Here is a 15020-nt window from a genome sequence, read left to right on the forward strand (position 1 = left end):
ACTGACACACCAGCTGTACGTTCACAACAAAAATACAGCTTCACATGCAGATGCACTCCCCATGGAAACGGATGCCTACCTTCTGCCGCCTCTTTTCTTTGCGTTTGTCCTCAGTGGCCTGCAGCATTTTCTCCTTCCACAGGTTGAAGAAGTAGGAGGGATCAGTGTAGAACTTCAGCGCATCCTTCTTGTCATCCCTTGTAGAGGTAAATAGAGGAGCAGGGGCAAAAAAGTGAGCAACAAATAAGAAAGAAAAGAGAGCAGACACATCATTTGCTGGAATTAGGCCGACTCCATATGTAACCCACCTATAGGGGCTGAGGATATTCAGCGGCGGGGGCTTGTCACAGCGGTGGTACATTTCCACCACGGGGTTGGGCACAGAGGTCCTGGACACCACCTGCTGGTCTTGAATGGTACTGCTCTTAAATGCTTTTCTCATGTTGATGTCTTGGAGGGAGACTGAAAGACCAGAGAATGTTTCAACTTTGCTGTTTTGAGAAGTTCTGCACAGAAATACTTTTTTATGTCTTAAAGGTGGAATAGATTAGCAGCTAAATCCTGCTAAAACACTACTGTCTGGTCATCTGACCCTTGCTTTCAAATTTTACAGGCAAATTTTTTTTATGGTTTTAGAATTGTCTGACAACCCTGATAACTACTTATCAGGGTTCTCCACTCAGTGGCATGTGACTATTACTGATGAAACTTGTTTTAATAAAATCCAAGATAAACAAGTGGCCACAAAAGACCTTGTATACTCTTTCTAAGTATGATCAGTTATCTACTTCAAAGACTGTAACTTTACCTTCAACCCACACTAGGAATTGACTTTCTTTACACTGTCATAAACAAATACAACTTTTTAAAATACATTTGATCTTTTACGGCTGAAAATATAATGGTCTGATTGGAATTTTGATATCGCACAACTGGAAAAAGATTATGTATAAATTTTTTACAAATTAAAATTTTCAAGTGCGGCAGCATGCATTCAGTAATCTGAGACAATATCTTGTGGAACCATCAACAAAATTTGTAAGATTTTTTTTTTTACTTTATTGCAATCAAACAGTCAAACAAGGTGAAGAGTTTTTGGAAGATCAACTTTTTAGGTCTTGCCACAAGTTCTCAGTTTGATTTAGGTCTGGAATCATGGCTATTCTCACATTCATACAAGACAGGATCCTAAAGAGGCATCATAAACTCAAAGACAGAGAGATGCATAATAACAGAAGCATCTGCACTGTGTTGTTTGTGTACGCCACAGAAGCAGAAATAGCAATGATGTGTGTTTGTGCATGTGTGTTTATGTGAAAGCATGCGTAAAATAAAATTTTTGACATATTTTTTGTGGTTACCAGATGTAAGAAAAAGTGTGTCCCCATAAGCATACTAAAAGTCCTACTGGTATCACAAACAACAAATACGCGTATGCGTGTGTGTGTGCGTATCATTCCTTTAATACTGTAAGAGGTTTAACACAAAACTATCTAGCATCTTCCATATGACAGAACACACAGTCACACACATGGGTGGGATCAGCTGACACCAACCCAGCGTATAATAAGGTTAAGCCACAAACGGTGTAACATATGTCCCTGTCAGTGATTTACTGAATGATCATTTATGTGTACAGATGCTGACAGAACAGTTAGCCTCTGACTGCAGTGACTTGCTCCTTAAAAACTAAAAGGCAAAGGGTTGTTTGATTCATATGTAAGCTTGCAGTGAAAGCACCGTACCGTCTGAACAGTGTTTGATCATTGCCTCCTAAGCCTCTGTCCCTGTGGCCAAATGAATAATCCACTGCAGTAAAAGCCAATGAAACTTTGATTCAGACTCATCTTCAAAGAGACTTTTTACTCTTCCAGCAAACTTATTTTATTCCTCACTGTGTACTCTCTTTTTCACCATCCCTCTACGTTCTGCAGGATGTTCCTTTTAGCACATCCTTGCAAATTGTCTAAATTCAGTTGATAACCATGAGATAAAAAAAAGTGTGAGGGCCTCTGTAGAGGTCTAGAATCTACATAAGTGTTTTGCCAATCTTCTGAAAATTTACATTGCTGTAGGTGAAACAGAAGAATGTGTTACAGATTTTTTTTTTTTACATTTTCTGAGTCAGTAAAAAATATCTGGGGTTTGCAGTTCACAAAAGGACTTCTATTTTGCTGGTTCACACAATGTTTTATTCTGTTACATAAAAAATTTTAAAATGGTTATTTATCGTTTCTTTGAGATTGCTCTAGAGCTCTTTTAGCCTGCTTTGTGTCAGACAGGTCTGATTAGGTGATTCTTGATTCTACAGGTCTAAATGTGTCTAGGAGAATTCAATTCTGTTGCTTTTAGTCCTTTATTTTAACTGTTTTCTGTTTATCAGAAATATTCAACTGTGCAAAATAAAGCAAAACAGATAATGTTTTAAATTGAATACTTTTTAATGCCTATTAAATTAGCTGGTCACTGTTGAATATAAAAAAATAAATACATTTTAAATTGTTCTGAATTACTTTGAGGTAGTTTTTTTGTAGATTTTATTTTTTTCATTTTGTCGTCTTACTACTCCAAAAAAAGGTAAGACACAAGATGATTAACAAGAAGATTAGCATAAATCTTTCAAATTTTTCTTTTTCAGTAGCATTTTTATTACTGTTTGCCTGCCTTGTGAAAGAGCGCACAAGCACACCTTGCTAGTTTAATAAAATCTGCTCGACCAGTCTCCACATTTTCAGAAACAGAAATTGATGCCTTTTTTTTAAGCATTTGAAATAAAATACAAATTAATCTAAAGCATTATGCCTTTTAAAGGCGTGCCAATAACTGAGGGAGGTACTGTATGTGAACAGACAGTGGGCAAAACATTTGTTTCTCAATACATGTCATAAATATTTTCAATAATACTAAGGTGATAAAGCTCGTGGGTTTGTATTACTATCTTAGGGTACAATAATTTGATGAATCAGTTGTTCCTTCTATGGTTTAAACCTGACACCATCTACAATGGCCTAGTTAAAGTGAACATGACATAATAGTTTTACTTATTACATAACAGAGAGACATGTCAAGTGTTTTTGCCTTTTCTTGACTAAGCACCATTCTCTTATTCTTCTTTTCTTACAAGATACTCAGATTTCTCCTTACCAAATATTCTAACTTTACAATATATATTCTCCTTCCTTATTTCTCTTTATGATATTTTTTCTCTTTTTTCCCCATTTCAGATACCCCTCCTTCCTCCTTGACTAGAGAGAAGCCATCAGTGTCGCCATTTTACAAATAAGATGGAGAGACTGAAATAGAGAAACGAAATGAAGGACAGGAGGAAATGACTGAGCAGAAGTAGTAAAAGACAAAAAAGTGAAAGGTTTGTGAATCATGACTTCTGTAATGGAGAACTAAAAAAATTAGTATCAAGAGGACAGAGGAATGGATTGCAAGTGGGAGGACAAGGAAGCGAGGAGATGAAAAACTGAGCAGGTGAGGAGGAGGAGGAGGTGGAAGAGAAAGAATGGGAGAGCGATGAAAGGGTATGACGAAAGACTGCTGAGGTTTTTCTTTTCATCTCCGTCTGCGCTGCTGTGACGCTGGGTATCTGAGGCTGCTGTGCTGCAGAATGACTCGGCAGAACCAGGCAAGGATGGAAAAAAGAGAGAGGAGAGGGATAGAGACAGAAAAGAGGATCATGAAAATGAAATAGATGGGGAAAATGAAAACTAAACATGGGGAGAAGAGGATGGAAAGAAAAGGACAGTGGGATAAAAGAGAAGAAACCTGAGCTAAAAAGATAGGAGGCATGAACACATGTGGCTTCTTTCAGTCTCATCAAAAAGATTAAAGACAACAGAACACGGGATTTAACTAAGCTACAAATCTGTTGATCTTCTAAACTCTGGAAACGGCCACAAAAAACTGATTCACCGAATTCTTGCACTTATCTGCAGTCTGAATGATCATTTTAAAGTTTTAAACAAGTAGAATAATGAGTGTGCAATGACAGTTTTTAACAAAAGGTTCAAATCCTGGCCTGGGCTCTGTCTAAATTGCCTTCAGTTATGTATGTGTGTGTGTGTGTGTGTGTGTGTGTGTGTGTGTGTGTGTGTGTGTGTGTGTGTGTGTGTGTGTGTGTGTGTGTGTGTGTGCGCGTGCATGTGTGTGTATGGTTGTTTGTCCAGTGGGCCTCTGTAGGTGCCTTTCCATTGACCATATAATTGCTCAATTTTACACAAAGAAAATAAATTTGCTTAATGAAAACAAGTCGATCTTCAAAAAACACTCTGTTTGATGAACCGCTTTGGTGTTGGATGAGGTGTTTTTATGGAAAATTAGTTTATTTTAATAAACTGCAATGGAAACACTTTTGTTCACATCACAAACGGATGTTGTCGCTGGTGCAAACCACGAAGAAGACAACAGGAAGGAGTTTGAGGATCATTGCGCAGAATGATTTTTAATGACTTATCACATGAACAAACTTGATCACGTGATTTTATTTGGGTTTCTTATTTAATGGAAACGCCGCAATTGCAAAGTTGTGTTTTTTCGACATTAACTGAATATCAACAAATTTTTGCGCACATTTGTAATGGAAACGCAGTTTGTGTTTGACCTCTGATGGACTAATCCGTTGTGCTTCTCGACCAACAACCACCACAGATGAGCAGAATTAGGTAACTGTAAATGTCACAGGTTGTTTTCCAGACTTTAGGGTTTGGCAGAAAGCTAGAACATATAAATCGTACAAAATGTACCTACAAAGAGAATAAATCAAACATGCGAAAATTAAATTTGAATAACTACATTCATATAACTGACTATTGGAGACAATTTGAAGCTAAATGGCTGAGAGTCTAATAACCAACCAGAAGCTCTACTTATGCACACAAACACAGCTAAAGAGTAAGGTTCATCTTAGCGGTGAGTTCACTCCAGCACTCCTGGGATATGCAGACACACAGACATCATATGAGAAGGAAGCATAATGTAGACAAATGTAATAAAAAACAGGACAGATTGTTTACATGCACTGAGCAGACATGTACTTTTTGTGATACTCCCCAAGGGACAAGACGGAACGCCAAACCGTAGCATCTGAGAATTACTCTGGCAAATAAACATTCTCCTTACATCAAACTACCTACTTTGACTTTTTATGTGAGTAGAGAACGATATGTATAGATTTTATGGTCATTAGTGTGAGTTTTACAGTGTCTAAGTAAAACATGTATGCAAACTTTATGACATGCTAATCTTGTGACACCAACAGTCCAGAAGCTTCTGGGCTTAATATGGATCATATTCATGTCAAAAATCATGTGTGTGATCCTAACATCGAACTCCTCGCCATCAGAATGTGCCCTTACCATCTCCCAACGGAATTTACCAACATTTTTGCCATCACCATTTACATTCCCCTTCCGGTAAAGCCAATGTTGCCTGTGACGTCATTAATAAATTATTATTATTACCTATTTTTAATTTTTGTTGTGTGCTATGCTGGGACAAACCAAAGTGCCCCACCATTCAAGAAAATATTATCATCTCATCTTAAAAGTCAAGGAGTATGAATTCTTCTGTACTGTATATGATAATGTAAGAGCTCTTTTATCCATGAAGCATTGCTGTAAGACTAGTTAGAGGACAAAGCACAAGCACACATGTACCTATAGACAAAGAAAAGACATTTAAAGCATAAAATGCAAATCACAATACACCAACACTCACATTAACACACACACGCACGCACGCACGCACGCACGCACACACACACACACACACACACACACACACACACACACACACACGCACACACACACGCACACACACACACACACACACACACACACACACACACACAGGTATAGAAACAATCCCTTTGTTCAAAACAACACACAAAAGATGAATCACAGACATACACACATGGCTGCTTGGATGTATTTCTGTGGAAGAATGACCTTTCCAGAGTCAGACACACACACGCACACGCACACACACACGCATACCTTCCTCCACAGTGGAGTCGAGCTGAGTGACTTTCACAGCCAGCTGGTCCACTCTCTCCTGCAGGCTGCTCATCCTCAGGTAGAAGCTGTTGGCTTCGTTGAACAGTTCTCCAAAAATGTCCTCAGCATGGCGACCTAGGCAGCAGCGAAGACCCAGGTGTGGTCAGATTTGATTTGTGTTGTTCACATCCTTCAAACGTCAACAGCTTTTGATCAGTCCCCCCACTCACCAGAACTGCAGCGTCTACAGACACACATCTGTCATAAAATATTTAAAAGCAAATGCTGTTCCATCTCGACAGACGAACTGCACAAGGACTTCTGTTAAATAGCATTCTGTTGTAGACAATTCCAACAGTGTAGAAACACAACGCTGGCCGCCCTTGTTTAGTTCTGGTCTTGAAAAGATGGAGGCCTGTATAGACATCTTTAGTGTAATCCAAACTAGAAGCATGCAGATGTTTTGTTTGTCCTGTTTTGACAGGAAACCATTTATTCTTGGCAGGACTTTGAGGTGGTAAAAGATCGTGTTAGTAAGACTTTCCGATATAAAATAAAAGTGGCACAAGTATGGGGCCCTGAGGAACCCCATGTGTTATTTCTGTTTGCTCAGACTCAGAATTTCCACAAATTTGGCCAAATAAGATCTGACCCGATGTGGCACAATCCTGCCAAGTTTTTAAGTTTGCTAACCAAATTATTAACTGTGTTGACAGCAGCAATTAGACCTAACAATCCCAACTCACAGGTTTTAAAACCAGCAACCCTGAGACGGATCTCATTTGAAGTTTCACCAGTAGTCTCACAGTAAGATGGAAAATAGTTTCAAAAGAAGCAAAAAAAAAGAAAGAAAAAGAAATACATTCATTGATTATCTACTTTTTCAATTTACTTATCTGAAAATGCAAAAGAATATTAAAAGAAACAAAGAAGAAAAGCCTGTCGTCTGTCTCTGCAGGGAAGGCTGCATCCTGCTGTGAATCTCGTCAGACTGGAAACTAAAAAAACCTTAATACCTCCATAAAACCATGACAGGAAGAGAGAGAGAGAGATGCAAATGCAAACTAAACCAGATTGCAATGCGCAAACAGACATCTATTCCTCCCTTCTATTTTTTTCTGTCCCCACCACTCAATTTACGTCTGACAGACGCAGCAGAGGCAGCGCCTTTAGTCACCCGGAATGAGATGTCACAGATTTAATTTAGCACATAACTGTTAAACACATTTAGATAGCTATTTTGCCCTGCATATATCAACTGAGTCATTTGGGTGGAGATTAATATTCACAAGACGTTTTGTCCTTGCTAGTAAATGAACTATTCACATTTGCAATGAGTTGTTTAAAGTGAGATATTTCAAAAGAGAATAAGTACAGCAGCAGACTAGAAACTGCGCTTCATGGCTTTATTAACCAAAGGTCTAATTGACTGGAAGCATCTTTGCTGTTGAAATTTATGCAGAGCAATTGAAACTAAGCTGTTTTTTTATGTGTAGAAACACAATAAATCTGAGAAATGTATGTCAAAAGCCCTAAAATAAATTGTCCTTAGCTTTGAAAAAGTCACATAAAATGTTACTAAAAATAGTAGATGACCAAGTAAATGATTGGTTATTGGTTATTGTAAGTGAGGATTACTTTCTACTGGAGATTAGAAGAAAAACTATAAAAACTTGTGTAAATATTACTCACTCAGGCTACCCAGCTGTTTGATGATGGCTGCCAGTGTGCTGTTGGTGACACACTCCAGTTCACTGGTCACCCCATCTGGCAGCGCCCCGCGGCACAAGTGCCGGGGTTCAATATTTCTCTTCACCAGCGGCATGTTGCTCTACACCTGCAGAAACAACAAAAAAAGAACTGAAAACACCATATTTAACTTTCAACTTCGCTGATTTATGGTTACGATCCGTTTCCTTAAACTCTGAGCTTTCGTACCTCCCAGTGAACAGTTTCTGAATATCCAAAGAGTAAGATGGATGCAAATATACCAACATTTCTGGGAAATAATAAGGATGGGGGTGGGAGGGGAGGAAATGACTTGATGTTGATTTGAGGCCGATGGAAACGGAGGTGTCATGTCCACCGTGGGGCGCAGTCACTCATCGTGCTGTCTAATGCCAGAGCTCCTCGCGTGAGCCAGAAAATAAATGAGCCAGAAAGAATTTTATAAATGGTGCAAATGAGCTTGAAACTGGGCAGAGAGACCGGAAGGGTCCTGACAGGGAGACAGAGAAACTAGACGAGGCAGGATGAGTAAGGATCAGGGGTGCTACTAGAAATAAAGCTTCTCTGGGGCCCAAAACCACCAAACTGCCAGGACTGAAATTAATCTTTGAACCTTAAAAACCCTAAGATGAACTTCCCAGCTAAAAAAAACCAAAAACCTTCTGGTTTATCTTAAAATATATTTAAATGTCATCCAAATGTTTTTATTTCAATAATCTGATTCAAACAGTCAACCATATTCACTGCAAAAACACAAAATCAAATGGTAGTTTGTAGTGGAAATATCTTAGAACTCTTGAAATAAGAAAAACTAACTGATGAGTGACTTTTAAGAACGATATAAAAGCTTGTTTTATGTCAATAATTCTTTAATATTGATTGTTATTGTAATATTGTTTTTTACTGATAAGACATTTTCTCCATGTAAAAGTGAAACAATTTGCCAGTACTTTTTACATAAATTTTAAGAAATTATTGACTTAAACAGGCTCCTGTATCTTGCTGCAAATTTACATGTGAATTATTTTAGTCTTTTTTTTAATATGCTAAGATATTTGCACTAAAAAATATACAAAAACACTTGGCTTTAACAAACATGCAAAAACCTTTTTTTTAAATTAAAGTTACATATTGCAGCTTTAAGAATGATACAATGAGAATCTTAGCCTCGCCCCATCTGTTTTCATGTATTGATAAAAATCAAAATTAATGCCCCCTACTGGCCTGGAGTAGTTGTTTCAGGGCTTTGAGACATTTGAGAAGTCCCTTCTGTCTATTTTAATGGGTATGAAACACCTACTAAAAACTAGAATACAGTGTTGTAAAAACACAAGCAACACGGGAATCGATTCTCTTATCAAGAGAAGAAGTGTTTGTTTCTGCATATTCAATCAATAACGTGTTTGTTTACTCTGAAATATTTGCGATGAACAGGGGCAAACAGACGTTTGTAGTGAGTTTTCCAGTAGTAACCAGATCTGTTTGAAGCATTCCCCCGCTCGTTCCTCCCTCTAACAGCTTCTGACATTTAATTATATTAACTACTTCAGATGATGCTGCGGCTTCTTAAGTACGCTGTTGAGCTTCCCTCTGTGCACGCGCCTATGCTTGCGCAGCAGCCAATGTCTTCCCCCCCTTCCTCCAGCTGCTGTAAATAATCTAAGAAGCTCGCTGGTTAATAATACATAAAAACTCCCCATCATCCTCCTTCCCCGCTCCGATGGGTGCTGCTCGTCTCGTCTGTCGGGTGGGTCCCCCAGTCGTCTTTTTAGCTGGCTCCTGCGCTCGTTTTCGATCCAAATATGTTGTACTTCCTCGCTTGGTTTCATCAATAAATCAGTAGGGGGCGAATACCTTATACTCCAACTCCCGAGCGTCCAACAAAGACTGGGGTTTCCCCCCCCCTCCCCTGTTTCCATGTCTGTCTGAGAATCTGCGGTTTCTTCCTCGGTCATAAACGCTTCAGACACACGAAGCGACTCTGTTTTGAACCTCGGGCGCTTACGTCTCCTTTATGAACACTTTCAGGTCAGCTGCAAGGCAAACTGACATGGTTCTAGTCGGCTATGCTTCAACAAGAGAACGGGTAAACAGAGAAACAACTCCTAACAGGTTCACCTTCTTCTGAGGATTCCTCTTTAAATAGAAATATATTCCCGCTCACAAACAGTTGCTTCAAAGGAATGTCAAGAATACAATAGCAACTTGGTTGCCTTTGTTCAGGCAGAAAATTTTAAGCTTGTCTTTCCCTGATGTTCTTAGGAGGTTCTCCTCACTTTCACATTTCCTTTTTCATATAAAACTAAATTATTTAACTATTTTTCCAGCTGAATAATAATAAAAATATATATATATTTAAAAAGTGTACAAAAATGCAAGTTTTTGGTGCAAATCTGTTATTCAAAATGTGAAGTGTTGTTTTGATGTAAACAAACGTATCATTGGTTTGTCCTATCAAGGTGAAATTCATATCAACACTAAATTTAAACTCAGGCTGTCAACATTTGCAATTTATCCAAAAAGTTCAACGGCACGTCTGTCTGCTCACTTCCTGTCAGATTCCTGTCAAATAAAGTTCAGCAACAAAAAGACAAAAAAAGATGTGACAACAAACATTTGGATAAAACCAAGGTAGCATGTAGCCTAACATTCTCTTAAGCAGTTTTTGAAAATGTGCAGTTTTACATTTCAGGCCTACACAAAGTTAATTGTGATTAATCAAATGGCGAGAGTGTGATTAATCTGATTACATATTTTAATCGATTGACGGCGCTAATTTTAACTACAACCATGTTTACCAAAGACTGATTAACATTGGAACTCACAACACTCCAGTCTCTGTGATTCCTTAAGTTTAACTATATTAAACTTTACATAGGCTTTGCAGGCATCAGACTTTTCTGGCATCATCAGCAGTATCAGATTTGAAAACTGAAAAAAACAATAAAAAATTTGTGACCTTTAGCATTTTGAGCACTGCCTTTAGTGTCCGATGTGAGCATCTGAAAATCAAAAATACATAATTCATATAGCACATATATCATTATTAACCAAAGAATCTTTTGAAAGCGAACAACACTAAAGAACACAAGCTTAAATGTTAAAATATTTAGGTCCAAACATCATAAATGTAAAGAAGAAAACAGACGGTAGACGGAAGAGGAAAAGCACCCTGAGTACGCTGTGGAGCCACGGGAGTGTTGTCATGCCAACACACTGAGGAATCTGCTCTTCAGATCAAAAGTGGAACTGGCTGTGCCACTGAAAATAGTATGAAAGAAAGACTGCACAAAGAGGACACGGAAAAAACGAGAGAAGGGAAGCAAAATAGAAATTAAAAAGAGGGAGGAAAAGATGCCAAGAGATGAAAACTAAAAGTGGAAACTTTGGTACGCCGGCCTGTGGATGATTCATCGCACCGTGACACCCGGGCTTCCGAGAGGAGCAAAGGAAACGACTCCTAAAAGGTCAGGTCAGATCAGATCAAGAAATTTGTGGCAAAATGAAACTCTTTAGAGATGTACAAGTGAAAGTGACCTGTCAGAAAATGTTAGTTAGCATTGTTGTTTCCTCACATGGTGACAATTTTCTGTTTCCATGGGCAACAGTGAAGCTGTACAGACTAAATGAACAGTCCCAGGGTTATAACCTAAGGTTAACAGGGAGATAGTAAGTGGTAAACATGAATCGACAAGGTTATCTTAGCCTGAGTGACTGCTTTTTCCCCCAAAGCATTGTTAAATACCCTGCTTTATCATTTGTGGATATGACAACAGTGCATACGACAACGGTGCATACAATATCATTCAACCATCAGACAAGTCAGGCTATGACTGAATTTTGTAACACATTTGTTGAAGAAGATCCACTCACTTCAGCATGCTGAACGCTTGAAATAGTCAAGACCTGAGTTATGTTACAAATAGTTTGATCCTCGAATAAGGACAAAAAATTCAACAAGAAAGTGACATGATGGTTAAAGTAACCAAAACATCCTGTAAAGTTCACAGACGCAACAGGACACTGAATTTTACACCACTGATCCCAACATCCACTTACTATTCGAACAAGTAATGCATAAAGGAAGTTTTTAAATAATTATTAACCATTAAATTCAATGAAATCCTATAATTTGTGTGATTATTTATCTCTGTAGTTCATCAAAATATTAGAGTACCAAGAAACATATAATGACACGCATTGGTTATTTAAATAGATATCAGATATTTTGTTTATTGGTAAAAAAAAAAAAGTGGAAGTAGAAATGTATGAAATGTGAAAACAAGGGCAATTAATCATGCACCACTTTCAAATACCCCCCCCCCCCCCAAAATCAACAGTAGGACTCCAATTCCTGTCAAAAGCAAGATAAATTTTCAAAGTATGGATCCAGCCACGTCTTAAAGCAATCAACACAAACTGTTACACGTATCACTTAAACACTAAATGAAAAACATAAAAACAAAAACTAAAATGTGCTTCTCGCATTCATGATTGCTGCCACCGCTCTTAGCACAGCCTGTTCATGTGTTCATGTTATCTGTGAAGGCTGAGGGATGGAGTGGCAGATGATCTGAGATGGGTGTTGGGTTGGGGTGTGTGTGGGGTGGTGGGGCTGTGTGTACAGATTTGCTACGAACATAAAGAGGAAGGATCTTTAAAACCACATGAAATTTCTGTCAATGTTATGACAATCGATTACATAAGGCAGGAACATTTTGTACCCACCTAAAATTTGACATTATATACAGAAATATAAATTAAAATACGTAGGAAACCATTCAGAAGGAAGTTCCTGATCCATAGCTTCTTCTCAGTGTTTCAGTGTCTGTGGTTGTAATTACAGATGAGACTTTATCCGTCTGATCCAAAGCTGATTGGATCCTGTTTTAAAGACCTGTAGGGAGGTTATAAAAGACCCCAAGCTTCCACGCTCACCTCTGACCCCTCACTCCAGACTGGTTCACGCACCCAGACATCTCAACAGGGGGTAAATTAACCCATTCTGTTACCTCTTTCCACCGAGGCTGTAGATATTTTTAGCCTTTAGCATAAAGCAATATTGAGTGTTACTTTAATTTTACAAGCGTGTAGATGGACAACGAGACAGGAGAAAACCTTACTGACTTTAATTACTCCTCCTTCTGTTCAGGAATATGGACTTGAGCCCAAGCTAATGACCAAGTACACACTCACAAACAAACACGTCTTCACCGAGCCACTTAATCGGCCTCAACCTGTGATCCAACCTGTCACATCCCCCCACCCCCCTCGGCTCTGCAGGACTTACCCAAATAACCACAGCTAATTAGATTTGTGCAGTAACTACTTCAAATAAGGAGCTCTGCCTCTATATATTGGTGTAATTAAATGATGCACTGCATGACTTATCAATTGGGATTCATTTTTAAAGTGAAAGTGACAAAAAAATAAATACATTTCCCCACTGTAAAATGTTCATTCGCAGTACATTTTCCATGTTACATAAGCCTGTTGCAATATGCAAAACAATCTATTAATCTCACGATAAATTAAAATGAGCACAATAATTTCCATTTGCATAATTTATCGTGTTTCTCTCTTTCTACCAAAAACTGGATGACAAAAGTCTTCAGTCTGGCGTTTTGGTCTCAACTAGCCTTTTTCTTAAAGGTCAGTTTTGTTTACAGAGACTTCATAATTTATTTATTTTGTTTATTTATTTTAGAGATTGAAAATGTCTTCTAGTTCCTGTGTTAGATGTTCATTAGAATTAAAATTTTATTGATCCTAGAGAACGTGTTCAATTTAACATGGCTCAGCTAAATCTTAAAAAAAGGAAAAACTTCAAGTAAATAACAAGCTGACAAACCTGGAGAAATTTTGCAAAGGTTTTGATACTTTAATTGAAGAATGAAACAATATGAAAATCTGGACAGATATTGATATCCCATACTAGTATTACTGTTATGGCCGATAACTGATATTTACCAATATCATATGTACAAAATGTACTCTGAAACTCAAATGTATTAAAAACGGTAAAGAATCTGTAACCATTAAATAATAATTACAACCCTGGTTTGACTGGTCCATACATCGTATTTTACAAGATCCGGAACAAAAAGTTGAGTTTCTTCTTCTGCTTCTGGATGGATTGATACTTAACACAATAAAACCAACAATTCTTCTTTAATCTGATTCTTCTGTAGTAACAAATACTCTAAATATGTAAATTACTTCTGTTCTCAACATTTTGCAGATGCTGTCCGGACAAATATCTGTATCTCTTCCGCATCTTACACACAAAATCTTTTCTTTTTTTTGAAAAAAAAAAAAAAAAGAAAAGAAAAGAAATCTGCACAAACAATGAAGTGAGCCAACACAGAGAAACAGAGCTAATGTTTTATTCTCAGTCAAGATTACTCTGGTGTCGCTCTGTGGAGCGCCGGAGCTCCTCGTTTGGTGCTAAGCCAAATGTCATTTAACAAAGAGGCATCAGGGAGCTGAACAAAAAAATATTTAAAAAAATGAGTTGGACAAGCTGTCAGCTGTATGAAAAGCATTTTTTAGGTAGGTTTTATTTGTTTGATGCTACCAAAACCAGATTAATTTGTTTTTTGTTTGATGTTGAATTAGGTAGACCATGCGAGATTGTTTAAATTTTTAAACGTGCGAGCCGTCTTCATTTTAACTCCCTCCTTTTTTGTGACTGTAACCTCCTTTTTTTTTTTACTGTTTTCATCCTCAGTGTCAAAAACTCCATGCTCGCCCAACCCCCTCCCCCCCACACCCTTTTTTTCCCCAGTTTTAGCTCTCTTTGATGTCTTCATTTATGCTGATGCTCTTGGGTGAGAGGCCATTGTACAAAAATGATTGCAGTTATAAAGCCACTCCCCTCGTCTCCCCCAAGTGTTTTGTACTAATCCTCCCTAGAAACAAATAATCCAAAACTGTAGAAGAGCAGAGAGGAAGTGAGGAGCCTGATGCTTGCCTCCCTCTGTCCCTTTCCCCCCCCTCCTCGTCTCCGCTCTCTGACACGCGGTCTCTGACTCTGTAGGGTCGTTGTCATGGTTTCTATGGAAGACTTTCTGATTTTGGCAGCAGAACGGAGTGATTGGGACAGAACTGTAGTTAGTTTACAGTGGAGAAAATACAGCCACTGACTAAGAAAACAAAGCTCCACGAAGAAAAAAAACTAACTTACCAAGTATTTTTGGTCTAGTTTCTAGTACAAATATCTTAGTCCAACTGAAATAAGACAAAACAAACATACAAGCAACATTTTTAGCAAGAAATAGGAGTTTGTTT

General features: G+C 38.1%; 1 protein-coding gene across 1 annotated transcript in view; it reads right to left on the bottom strand.

Moving 5' to 3' along the window:
* The window catches only part of LOC106927913 (actin-binding protein WASF3), a 34703-nt gene that overhangs the window by 10599 nt on the left and 9084 nt on the right, over positions 1-15020 (bottom strand). Inside the window, exons 2-5 of the mRNA XM_015003813.2 lie at positions 7695-7839; positions 6003-6137; positions 309-462; positions 80-197 (exon numbers count right to left, since the gene is read on the bottom strand). Of these exons, the coding sequence (XP_014859299.2) occupies positions 80-197; positions 309-462; positions 6003-6137; positions 7695-7827 (540 nt within the window). The 5' untranslated portion in view covers positions 7828-7839. The remainder of the gene's footprint in view (positions 1-79; positions 198-308; positions 463-6002; positions 6138-7694; positions 7840-15020) is intronic.

The sequence above is a fragment of the Poecilia mexicana genome, unplaced genomic scaffold (genome assembly GCF_051168715.1).
Source record: "Poecilia mexicana isolate PSO_F unplaced genomic scaffold, ASM5116871v1 scaffold_18, whole genome shotgun sequence".
NCBI lineage: Eukaryota > Metazoa > Chordata > Actinopteri > Cyprinodontiformes > Poeciliidae > Poecilia > Poecilia mexicana.